This window comes from Lissotriton vulgaris, chromosome 5 (assembly GCF_964263255.1).
Source record: "Lissotriton vulgaris chromosome 5, aLisVul1.2, whole genome shotgun sequence".
NCBI classification, from domain to species: Eukaryota; Metazoa; Chordata; class Amphibia; order Caudata; family Salamandridae; genus Lissotriton; species Lissotriton vulgaris.
The window spans coordinates 457,538,735-457,552,058 of NC_141693.1; the positions used below are offsets into that span (position 1 = coordinate 457,538,735).

At 51.3% G+C, this 13,324-nt stretch overlaps 1 protein-coding gene across 2 annotated transcripts in view; it reads right to left on the reverse strand.

The window, feature by feature from the left end:
- VPS13D (vacuolar protein sorting 13 homolog D) overlaps positions 1-13,324 on the reverse strand; it is a 2,754,556-nt gene that overhangs the window by 31,687 nt on the left and 2,709,545 nt on the right. For both annotated transcript variants that reach the window (XM_086921894.1, XM_086921893.1), the window contains exon 69: positions 1,832-2,072. In XM_086921894.1, the coding sequence (XP_086778020.1) occupies positions 1,832-2,072 (241 nt within the window). The remainder of the gene's footprint in view (positions 1-1,831; positions 2,073-13,324) is intronic.

A 13,324-nucleotide genomic window follows, 5' to 3' on the forward strand; every position in this document is an offset into this window, starting at 1 on the left:
GAGGCCCTTCATGACGTCGAGGCACCTCATGACGTTGACGTCGAGGCACCTCATGACGTTGACGTCGAGGCACCTCATGACGTTGACGTCGAGGCACTTCATGACGTCGACGTCGAGGTAATCCATGACGTCGACGTCGAGGTAATCCATGACATCGACGTCGAGGTTATCCATGACGTCGACGTCGAGGTACTCCATGGCGTCGACGTCGAGGCACTCCATGACGTCGACACTCCATGACGTCGACGTCGAGGCACTCCATGACGTCGACGTCGAGGCACTCCATGACGTCGACGTCGAGGCACTCCATGACGTCGACGTCGAGGCACTCCATGACGTCGACGTCGAGGCACTCCATGACGTCGAGGCAGTCCATGACGTCGACGTCGAGGCACTCCATGACGTCGACGTCGAGGCACTCCATGACGTCGACGTCGAGGCACTCCATGACGTCCAGGCACTCCACGTGCCGTCTGGAACCGCGTCATAGCTCAGACGTGCCCTTACTGGGGATAACCCCAGAGATTACAGCATGGGACTCGGTAGAGGACCTACCCTCACCTCACCCAGAGGCTGAAGATGCCTTCAAACTCCTCTGTTTGAAACTTGGAAGCCGAAGCTCCCTAGAAAAGAAGGTACAGAGGAGACAGGTGTCCAAAGACACAGGCAAGCACAGAGTACAAACCCTGTGAGCTTCAGCTTTGGCCTTCAGTTCCGCTGCAGACAAAGCACATGTCAGACTAGAAATAGTCTAAAGACAAAAAGACTGCAGAAATTCTGCCAAAAAACCACAGCAGAATGCAGATAAAGGCCAAAGACGTCGAGTGAAGCTACAAAAATCCAAAAATATCACAAAAATAGTATAGAAAAAGCTCAGAAAAGAAGAGCTAATGCTCCAGGGTCCTGCTAGCAGGAGCCGGAAAAAAGAACTGAAGGTGAAAGGGACCTGCACTGCATTCTGGGATACTGTGAGGCTTCTGGGAAGTTCTCTTAAAGGCACAGTATCCTGTTTTGAGCCACATAATGGCAGCCTATGGGGCTTGTCTGTCCACTCCTTCCTCTCTATCATTCCAGAGGGTTTTGCTGTTCAAAGCAAGGTTTTTCTCTGTGGAAAACCCTGGACAGGCTGTGCTGTTGTGGTTTTTGGTGGAATTTCCAGTTGAAGTATTGGACAGTATAGCCTGTGGATATAGGCTGCATTATCTGTCTTTAAATTCTCTCTTAAGTGTCTATGCAGGTCTGCATGTTTTGACAGCTTAAGAGATTATTTTTGATTGCTCCGGGGTCCGCGCACATGGGCGGGACTATTCACTAGATTATGACTATACACAGAGATCCCCTACTACAGAAAGATAAAATAATATGTGAGTGAGCACACGCTTCATTGAAGATAGGGTAGGAAACACCGAGGATTGAGGGATGGGAGTAAAAGTACAACATAGGGGGGCACAGGAACAAGCGGCAAGGAGAGCAATTAAACACATACACTCATCTCTCTTGAAGTCGCATCAAGTCAGCAGTGGAAGGATACAGCTCATCAGAACCCTGTGTGACTTATAGGTACAGAAAAGGGAGGAAAACACAAGACTAGGGAGCAAAGCCATAGAGTCAAAAGCAGGCACTTAAGATAGACAACAAAGCAATCCAATTTTGAACAAGGAGCTAACTGAAGGCCCACTCAAAATATATGTTATGTATTGGAAACAATAAAACTTTCTGCCACACAGCTAAAACAGTCTATAGCTGCACCTTAAAAATATATCAAAACAGTTAACAACAAATGTTGCTGTTGAATGGGGTTAAAAAACAAAAACAGGAACAGAGTTCTCACCATAGGCTTCTGATGTGAAGGACCAGGTATCCCGACTCCTCCACTCTTGTTCTCGGCTTTCTTGGTGAGCTGGACATACACTTTACCATGATCCTTGGAGACAAGGCAATGATAGAGATCATCATATTTCACTTCAAGGAAGATGGCGTCACGATCTACATAGTCGCCACTTTTCAGGAAATAAACTGATTTGGATGAGATGAGAACGCAATAGCTGTCAATGTGCTCCACTGCAATAAAGCTGGAAAAAAACACAATATTACAAATCAGAGCTACTTTAGTTAAACACAGAGGAAAAAACATTTTTAGCAACAGTAGGGATCTCACATGGAACTGCAGCATCTACTACCTCAGGTGGCAGCTTGAAAGCAGTTAGCTGCCTCAATCTCTACTCGTGAAGGTGTACGCAGATTCAGGAGTCCCCTCATAGGTGGAGGATTCTCTGAGACACCTCTGGATGCAGACGACGCTTGTGATCTGCCAGGCAACATCTGTTTAGTTTCTACGCTCTGGTACTCACTGACCCAGCTAGGTGATTGCCACCACTAGAATGATTCCTTAGTGCTGTAGCCACCTCCAGAGGCGGAAAGCTTTCTGGCACAGGACCCAGTATCCCACTTAACCATGCTTGAAGCAGTACTACAGGGCAGTGGTGTTGTACATGAAGACATGCACCAGCTTTCCTTTGATGGATGGCAAGAAGGCCTCCATGGCCAGATGAATGGCCCATAGCCCCAGTAGGTTGATGTGGCACAGGCCCTCCACAGGGGACCAGAGCCTTATGATGTCAACCTCCCCTAGGTGACCCCCTAACACAGCAGTGATGTGTCTGTCACCATAGTCAGCTCTGGTTGGGGAAAGGAAAGCAGCCTGCCGCAGGACAAAATGCCAACCACTACTGCAGATCTTGAGCAGTTTCCTCCGAGACCTGGATGTTGTTGCAAAAGCAGCCTTGATGCTGGGCTCACTGGAATTTTAGGTTCCATTGCATGGCTTACAGGTACCACTGTCGTGATTCACAAGGATACAGGAATCTAAAATGCCAAGAAGCCTAACAGCCACCCTCACCTGGATCTGAGAGCAAGCTCGATAAATTGGAATCCCTGCCCAAATGTTCTGGACTCATTGCTGCAGGAAAAAAGTCCTGAACTGCACAGCATACCAGTGAATAGAAGCCTTAGTGAGGGAATCAGGTGGGACTTAAGCTCATTTATGGTGAAGACCAAAGAAGTAAAAAATTCCACCATTCTCCAGAGGTGGTCAATGATTGACTGAGGCAAGCCTACCTCCGGCAGTCAGTCACTGAGGTACAGGAATAGAGGGCCTCCCAACCTCTTAAAATGTGCACCGACCACTATCATAACTTTTGTGAAAATACAAGGAGCAAGGGTGAGGCAGAAGGGGCACACGGCAAACTGAAAAGGCTGCTCGCAGCTGTGGTACTGTTGGTCAGGTATATGAAAATATGCTAACGTTAACGAGTCCAGAGGGGCCAAATGTTGCTTGAGAGGGATCTGTCAGTGGGAACCTGGCTGGAGGCCCCTGGGGTTCCATGGGAACCGTAAGCACACCAAAGTTAGCCGGAAGCAGATTTAAAATTTGTACCATGGCCTCTTTGAAGAAGGCCATCTTCTGCATGGTTAACAATGGCTCTCCAAAGCACAAATTACTTACCTTTGGAAACATTAGTTAGTGTTAGATTCCTTACCTTAGAATATCCCCAAGCGTAAGACTGGATCCGGAAAGTTTTCGCTAGCAGTACCTCTGCGCATCAATAGATGGAGTTGTGCGGCTCCAGGTCCGTCGCTGGCGTCGTATGTGCCGGGATGACGTCACGGCGACTACTTAGGTGTCACGCTGACGTCAGTTCTGTACACGACTTTCCTTGCCAGGAACGCAGAGCCATGCAAGACACTGACCACTGGTGCATAAAACTAGGGCCCTAAAAGGGATGATCTTAACCCTAGAAATCGATTCACAGAACAGGGAGGATGGGTGGGGCGGTAAGAAATCTAACACTATCTAATGTTTCTTACAGATATATCGTTACCGAAGCTAAGTAACTTGTGCATCTGAAAGAAACACTTTAGTGTTAGATTCCTTACATTAGAATAGATACCCCAGCAATACCAACCCCGGTGGTGGGTCTGCGAACTAAAATCACACCAGACAATCCCGTAGAACAGAATGACCAAAGAAGCCTTCTCTCCGACTTGGCTGTCAAGGCAATAATGCTTGGTAAAGGTATGCAGCGAGGACCACGTAGCTGCCTGACAGATATCCTGCAAAGGGACTCCTCGTGCCAGAGCAGTAGTGGCTGCAGTTGCCCGAGTAGAATGGGCACGCAGCCCTACAGAAGGCTCCTTTTTAGCCAAGTCAAGTCAAGTCATAGAATTTGTAAAGCGCACTACATACCCAGAGGGTTTCAAGGCGCTTAGGAAGGGGAGGAGGATTACTTGTCAAATATCCACGTTTTAAGTTGCTTTCTGAACGCTAGGTGGTTCTGGGTGAGGCGAAGGTAAGCGGGGAGTGAGTTCCATGTTTTAGCAGCCAGGTAAGAGAAGGATCTGCCTCCCATGGTGGTCTTGTTGATGCGAGGTACAGTGGCGAGGGCTTGGCTGGAAGAACGTAGTTGGCGGGAGGGGGTGTAGAAGGACAGTCGTGAGTTGAGGCAATCTGGTCCGATGTCGTAGAGTGATTTGTGTGCGTGGGTAAGCAGTCGGAAAGTGATCCTCTTATTGACGGGTAGCCAGTGGAGGTCTTTAAGGTGACCAGAGATGTGTTCGTTGCGTGGGATGTCTAATATTAGCCTGGCTGAGGCGTTTTGGATTCGTTGGAGTTTCTTCTGGAGTAACAGGCTTTAATACACAGAACAACCCACCGAGAGATGGTTCATTTGTGCACAGCTGAACTTTCTTGGCGCCCACATAGCTAACAAAGAGTTGATCATCCACTGGGAACTGTTGGGTGGGCAAAATGATAGTCTGCCCAATCTGGAAGGGCGTGACAACTATGTGCCGAAAAGAAAGAAGGGTCCTTAACACCACCTTGTCCGGATGAACACAAAGGAAAGGAGGTTTAGTAGAAAGAGCCTGGAGCTCACTCACTCTTCTGGCAGAGGTGATAGCAACCAGGAAAGCAGTCTTTAGGGTGAGAAGACGTAAAGGACAGTTGTGAAGCAGCTCAAAGGGAGCGCACATCAAATAAGTCAACACAAGATTTAAGTCCCACTGAGGCATTATAAAGGGGACCGGAGGGAACGTGTGTAATGCCTCTCAAGAAATGACTAACAACAGGGGACTTGAAAAGAGAAGGCTGATCTGGAAGCCTTAAAAAGGCGGAAATAGCAGAGAGATAGCCCTTGATAGCGCCCAGAGCAGAGACCTGCTGGGCTAGAGTAAGGAGGAACAGAAGAACTTCTGACAGAGGGGCAGAAAGGGGATCCACAGCCTTCGCTGTGCACCATGCCACAAATGTATTCCACCTGCAGGCGTATACCGTCTTAGTGGAGGGACGCCTGGCTGCCAAGATATCACAGACTTCAGCAGGAAGGTCAAAAGCTGTCAAATGGCACAGCTCAATCTCCACACATGGAGGTGGAGGCTGGACAGGTTTGGGTGAAGGACCGTCCCCTGCTGCTGCGACAGAAGATCCTCCCGAAGAGGCAGGTGGATCGGAGGACAGATTGGCAGACTGAGTAGCTCGGGATACCAAACTCGTCTTGACCAATGCGGAGCCACAAGAATGACTTGGGCCCGGTTGCACCTGATCTTCTTCAGCACTCTGGACAGAAGAGGTTTAGGCGGAAAGTCGTATAACAGACCGCAACTCCACTCGCAACAAAAAGCGTCTCCGAGCGAGTGCCACCTTGGAAACTCCAACGCGCAGAACTGATGACATTGCACGTTCTCTTCGGTGGCGAACAGATCTAACCAAGGCTCTCCCCACTGTAGAAAGAGGCCTTGCATCACGTCCGAGGTCAGATGTCATTCATGATCCAACATGCATCTGCGGCTGAGTTCGTCCGCCCTGGCGTTCAGGGAGACTGCCAAGTGTTGAACCACCAGAGACATGCCCCCATGTCCAGAGGCGCAGAGCCTTCTGACACAGGGTCCACGACCCCACCCCGCCCTGTTTGTTGCAATACCACATGGCAGTGGTGTTGTCTGTGAACACCTGCACTATCTGTCCCCGGAAAGACGGAGGGAAGGCTTTCAGAGCAAGTCGGATCGCCCGCAGCTCCAGAAGGTTGATATGGAGCCGGTACTCCGCCGGAGACCAGAGGCCCCTGATCTCTGCCTCTCCCATGTGGCTACCCCATTCCAGGAGGACACATTCGTCACCACTGTGAGCTCCAGTTGGGGGAAGGGAGAGGGATCTGCCATGGACCTAATCGTGGATCGTGAGCCACCACTGTAAATGTCATGCAGTGCCCTCCGAGATCTGGACATGGTCGGACAGAATTCCCTGATGCTGTGCCCACTGGAACTTTAGGTCCCACTGCAGAGCCCGCATATGCCACCTGGCATGATGTATCCGCAGGCTGCAGGAGGCCATAAGGCCCAGGAGCCGTAGGGTCATCCTGATTGAAACCTGGGATAGAGGCTAAAAGATTGGAATCATAGCCTGAAGATCATGGATCCGCTGTTCGGGAGGATAGACCCGAAACTGCGCCGAATCCAGAACCGCTCCGAGGAAGTGGACCTTCTGAGAGGGACTCAGGTGCAACTTCGACACACTGATGGAAATGCAGGCAGTCGGCCGTAGTTTGGAGGTGGGAGACAACCTTTTGGAGCGAGCCCGCCTTCAACCACCAGTCGTCTAGATAGCGGAAGACTAAACCCCCGATCTGCGCAGATGAGCTGCGACCACCGCCATCCCTTTCGTGAACACCCGAGGGGCACTGGTAAGGCCAAAATGGAGCACAGTAAACTGAAAATGCTCGTGGCCTACCATGAACCGCAGGTAACGCCGGTGGGCCGGCATGACGGGAACATGAAAATAGGCGTTCTGCAAGTCTAACGAGAGCAGACAAGACCTGAGCCAAAGTTTAGTTTAGCTTTAGTTTAGTTTTAAAATGTATAGTGCGCAACAGCTACCCAAAAAGGGTTTCCCGGCGCAAAAAGGTAAGTCAGGGCTTAGAGGACAGAAAGAAGGAAATGTATCTGTCCAATAGCCAAGTTTTTAAAGACTTGCGAAACTGAGTATAGCTCATCTCGTTACAGAGTGCTATGGGTAAAGAGTTCCAGAAAGAGGGACCAAGATAAGAAAACGACCTGTCGCCTATCCTGGCTAATTTAAATTTAGGAACGATGAACCTTCCTTGGGTGGCAGAGCAGAGATTTCGGGAAGGAAAGTATGGATTGGCCAAGGACTGAAGATAGCGAGGGGCACTGCAAGATTTGATTTTATGCATATAACTAAGTGCCTTGAACTTTATTTGGTTTTCGACTTCTCCTTCCGGAGGAAGCGGTTGACGTTGTTCCGGAGATCCAAGATGGAACGCAGACCCCCTTCGTCCTTCTTGGGGACCAGAAAGTAGTGGGAATAACAACCAGTCCCTAAATCTGGCCCAGGAACGGACTCGATGGCCCGCTCGGCCAAGAGGGCCGTGACTTCCTGCTGGAGAAGTGCCAAGTGTTCCCCCGACATGGGGCAGTACTGAGGTGGCATGGCTGGAGGGGTGGACTGATGATCTGCAACACCCACTTGTCTGATGTCATAGCGTGCCAGTGGGGGAGATGATGGCGGATCCTGCCACCCACTGGTGTGGAGTGCCACCCAAAGCTCGGATTAGGAGGTTTGAAGGTAGAAGCAGTGGGGTGGAGGTGGACTGACCCCACATTAATTCCAAGACCCATCCCTGCGGAAACCGTGTCCGCAGCCGCGTTGAGGCTGGTTCTGCACAGGCTTGCTGAAGGAACGTGCCTGGGTGCCACTTCCGTGGCCACGAAAGGAACGAAAACCAGGAGTGGCTGGGCTTTTTGTGGAAAGACCTAAGGACTTGGCTGTGGCCCGCGAGTCCTTAAAAAGCTCCAGTGCACTGTCGGCTTTATCGCCAAACAGGCGAGTGCCATCAAAGCGCATGTCCATGAGTGAGCTTTGGACATCTGGCGAGAACCCGGTAGATCTCAACCAGGCGTGGAAACAAAACGCCACAGTTGTAGAAATTGCCCTACATAGTGAGTTTGCGGTGTCCAAACTACACCGAATGGCGAATTTAGCCGCATCTTTACCCTCGGCAACAGCTTGGGACAACACAGCTTGGATCTCTTCAGGAGACTGAGGCAACACCTGTGCAACTGTATCCCACACCGCGTGGGAATAGCGGCCAAATAGGCATGCACTGTTCACCGACCTCAGCCCTAAGCTGGCCAAAGAGAACAACCGCTTGCCGAACTGCTCCAGCTTTTTAGAGTCCTTATCCGGCGGAGCCGTGGGAAAGGCACTCTGGGACGTCGAAGCTTGGATGACCAGGCTCTCGGGTGTAGGATGAGTGGTCAGAAAGGCAGGGTCACCCGGCCGCGACCATGTGCCCAGTAAGACGTCAGTGAGGGCGTCATTAAATGGCAGTCTGGGCTCCGACGAAGTGGACGTTGTCTGGAGCACCTCAGTGAGGAGATAACTTTTTAGGGCCACCGTAGGGAGATCAAGGTTGAGGACCTCAGCTGCCCGACAGAGCACCACCATGTAAGAAGCGCCCTCCTCCATGATAGGCGGGGGAGAGACAAACCCCGGGTCAGAGGAGACATCAAGGCTGCCGGCCTCCTCTAACTCGTCCACCGACCTCCTCTAACTCGTCCGCCCAGTCCTGCTCAGAGTTACACTGACAAGCAAGAGGGTCCTCAGACCCCTCCCAGTCATCCTCCACTGCTGCGGTATGTGGTACAGACTGCAGCGGCAGGGCATTGACCGGGGAAGGAACAAACGGCACCGGAACAGCGCCGGAAGGGGCCAAACCTGCGCCGTGTCCCAATGCGGATCCCAGACAGGGACAAAATTGTCCTGGAACCTTTGGTGGTGCTGGGGCTGGAGCTGGCAGCGTGGGACCTTGTGGCGCTGTGGACGAAGCCAGCAGTGCAGAATGCCGGAGGGAGCCCGAGGCCTAAACAGGCGGTCCATGGTAGCAAAACCTGAAGGAAAAAAGACACATCCGAAAGGTGTGTCATTCGAGGCACCGAAGGTGCTTATAGGAACCGTGAAGAAGGGCACGCAGAGCTGTGGAGAACAACCTCAGAGCTCCGTAACCACCACCACCGACTGGGAGGAGAAATGCACCCCCACAGAAGAGAGGGACTGTTTAGTACATTAACTGGACAGACAAGACCCCCAAGAAGAAGAGCATCCTGAAAAGGAGGCTCACCCCATGGAGCGGAACCATGGGAACCCATGTTGCTGAAGCAGCATGACAAGACAACGAAGTGTATAAAACGTGCAAAAGAAAAATGCTGCAGTGTAGAACGATGGCAACCCTGAGCACAAGGCACCAAACTGCTCCCCGAAAAATGGGGATCACAGAAGCAAAGAATGGCGAAGGTGCATAAAAAGGATACCCAGTGGTCATCAACATGCGGGTGTATATATATAGAAAGGGCGAGCCACGAGACCAACGCAGCTGAGGGCGCTATAACAGGAACCCGCCTAATGCACCGGTGGCAGCCTCAGAAGAAGCACGTTGAAACACACTGAAAAGACGTCCCAAGGAACAACGGCTGAAGAACATTTAGTAACAAGGAAGAAAACGCTAGGAATATGAGACACACACAAGGCGCAAGTAGGGTGGAGCCTGAGAGAGGCAGTGCCACAAGATACAACAAGAAAACCGCCCTAAATGGTGAGATAATGACACCAGGGGACGAGAGGAGCTCAAAGGGACCTCCACACCTGCCTGTCGCGGAGCAGAGCTACACAGTAGCATACAGGTACCACAACAGAGGTAGACCTCTAGGGTAATCCACAGTCAGAGGTCAAGACACAAACAACCTGTTGGACACCGCCACAGTCAGCTTACTGTCAGCCCAAAATCGCGCAGTCCAACTTGTGGACGCTGAATGAAAGTTGAAAAAGGAAGGAAGGGTAACCAACCCAGGATAGGACGACCTGAGACGTGCCAAGTACAAGCCTATGGGGGGCGAAAGCCCGCAAGGAAGCGTTGAACCACTGAGTCGGCGTGGGTATTAAACAAAAGAATCCCCATCAAAAGGCAGGTCAACAAGGCGCTCCCGAATATTCTCTGGGAAGAAGCCATCCTGCAACCAAGCGTGGCGGCGTAGTGCAACAGAACCAACCATAGCCCGGCCTAAGGAGTCTGAGGTATCCAGGGCCGACCGTATAGTAAATTCTGCCAGATCACGTCCGTCACTGATATGATGGAGGAGGGTAGCACGAGCACCCTCAGAGGTTGAAGAGAGAAGAGACTTGGCAGAGTCACAAAGGGCAAAAGTAGCCTGAGCCAACACACACAGTGTATTGAGGGAGCGAAGAGCTGCGCTAGTGGAAGCAAAAATATTACAACCCCACGACTCCAGCCATCTAGACTCCTGAGAGGGAGGGATCAACAACGGAGGCAAGGAAGGAAAAGCAGCTTGCAGAACAAGCCCCTGAACGTCCGGATGAACAAACAAGCAGACCGGATCGTTCGGGGCAGAGCTGTGGGGGTGCATGATGGAACGAACCACTGGATCACCCGACGCCGGCCGAGCCCAGGTCCCCAGAAGGGCATCATAAAGGGAGGCTTTGAAAGGCAGAAGCGGCGCTACATTCCCCGAACCGTGGTGGAGAACATTCAACAGGGCGTGAAACAGGAAGGAGAACTGAAGTACGAGTTACTTACCTTCGGTAACAGTGTATCTGGCAGAGACGATTCTAGCCGCAGATTCCTTAACGAACAAGTTACTTACCTTCGGTAACGATATATCTGTAAGAAACAGTAGTTAGTATTAGATTCCTTACCTTAGAATATCCCCAGGCGTCAGACTGGATCCGGATATTTTTGCGTAGCAGTACCCTTGCGCGTCGGTAGGCGTCGTCTGCGGCTCCGCGTCCGTCGTCGGCGTTGTGGGCGCCGGGATGACGTTGTCGGAGTACTTACACGCCGCCTCCGCGCGCTGACGTCAGTTCTTAGACATAGCTTTTCCGTGCCAGAAACGCAGAGCCATGTTAAAAACCAACACTGGTGCCATTGAAACTAGGGCCCTGAAAGGGGATGACCTTAACCCTAGATATCGGTTCGCAGAACGGGGAGGATGGGTGGGGCGGTAAGGAATCTAATACTAACTACTGTTTCTTACAGATATATCGTTACCGAAGGTAAGTAACTTGTTCATCTGAAAGAAACAGGTTAGTATTAAATTCCTTACCTTGGAATAGATACCCCAGCAATACCAACCCTGGTGGTGGGTCTGAGAACCATCATCACACCAGAAAGTCCTGGAGGACGGAACGGCCAAAGAAGCCATCCCTCTGGACTTGACTGTCCAGGCAGTAGTGTCTTGCGAACGTGTGCAGCGAGGTCCACGTAGCTGCCTGACAAATGTCCTGCAAGGGAACTCCCCAACCCAGGGCAGTAGTAGCCGCCGTGGCCCGAGTGGAATGGGCCCTCAGCCCAACAGGAAGTTCCTTCTTAGCCAAGGAGTAGCATGCCTTGATACACAACACGACCCACTGAGGGATGGTCCGCTTGTGTACCCCCCGTCCCTTCTTAGCGCCCACGTAACCAACAAAGAGTTGGTCATCCACCCGGAACTGGCGAGTGCAATTGAGATAAAACGAGAGTGCACGTTTTGGGTACAGACGGTGGAGCCGCTCTTCCTCTTTTGAGGGATGCGGAGGCGGAAAGAAGGTGGGCAAGGTGATAGACTGCCCGATGTGGAAGGCTGTGACAACCTTGGGCAGGAAAGATGGTCTAGTCCGCAACACAACCTTGTCCGGATGGACAGAAAGGAAAGGAGGTTTGGAGGAAAGAGCCTGGAGCTCACTCACTCTCCTGGCAGTGGTGATGGCAACTGTGAGAAGTTGGCCTGATATATGGTGCTCACTAGTTCTAGTGATCACCTTGTATCAGTCCAAACAACCCTTATGGTGATTGGATGTAAGTGGTAGCATGGACAAAGCAGTCTTAGGCTAAACTCTTTTGGCATGTGAAGCCAGCTGTTTTACCACATACTTACAACAAGGGGTGGTGAGGAACAGAGTCTCTGAATTAAGCAGAAATCTCTCACCCAGTCAAGAGATCAGGGCTAGATCCAACACCGTTTTTTAGCTCACTGCACCATCCCAGTTTCAGAACCTGGCTGTATGCAAATTAGTCTGTTCCTGTCCCAGTGCATGATGGGAACAGGGCAAACCAAACTACAAAAGCCAATTCTGCTCCATCAGGATTCAAGCAAGCCGGGCCGAAGAGGCTGAAATGCCAGAAACCGGTCCCCGGTAGCTTGGCTCCTTTCTGGTAAAGAATTGGCTTGGTAGTTTAGTCTGCCCTGTTCCCATGATGCACTGGGCCAGGGACAGACTGATTTGCATATAGCCAGGTTCTGAGCTGGGATGGGGCAGTGAGATAAATAACGGTGATGGATCAAGCCCTGATCTTTGGACTGGGTAAGAGTGGTCTGCTCAATTCAGACACTCTGTTCATCACCACCCCCCTTTTGTAAATCGTTTTACCACATACAACCCCTTCAATACCAAATGAAAGGACACCACACAGGTAGTTATGAAAATAAACAAGTTATTTATTAACTAACAAACACCTCTGAACTCTTTATGAGGTCAGAGGGCTAAGCACATGACAAGACTCGTAATAGGAGGCCCACGGAACGCGTGTGCAGAGTGTGAACTCACACGCGAGATGCGTAACAACGTCTATGGCCAGTACAGTTCAAGTAAAAGGTGAGTACGGACAATCCTGACTAGTTCGGACTAAAACGACTGTGGAACTGGACACTAGGAGAGTCAATCTACCCATGAGCACCGAAATGCTCTTGTTACCTCACCCACAGGCTGCGGGTGCATAGGTGTGAAGTCGTGTCGGGTTCCGGCGTTGAAGTCTATGGAGCCTGGAAGAAAAGATGCTGCAGGCGACCAGGAGGAAGATGTCCGGTGTGATCCAAGGGTGGATCAGTGAAGAGAAGGACCTGAAAGCAGAGGGGACAATGTTCAAAGTCACTAGCCAGTGACTGGAGTGGAACCAGGAGTGGAACCAGATGTCGTAGCGATCAGGTGCAGAGTGAACGCTTGTCTCTGCTGCCACGTGGACCAGGCGGTGTCTTCGACGACCAGGATGGAGGCACGAGCTGTCCCACACAAGTTCTCGCTGTCGGCGGTGTCGGATCCGGATTTAGAGTCAACAGGCCTTGGCAAAGGCAACCCACGCAGTGAGTGGAAACGGCGTCTGGAGTGGACCAGGAGGGTCCGGGGTGCTTCTCCTTTGCAGGGAAGCAAGGGCCAGTCTGGAGCAACCATACCAGCAGATTGGATTTCAAGGTTCGTCGTCTA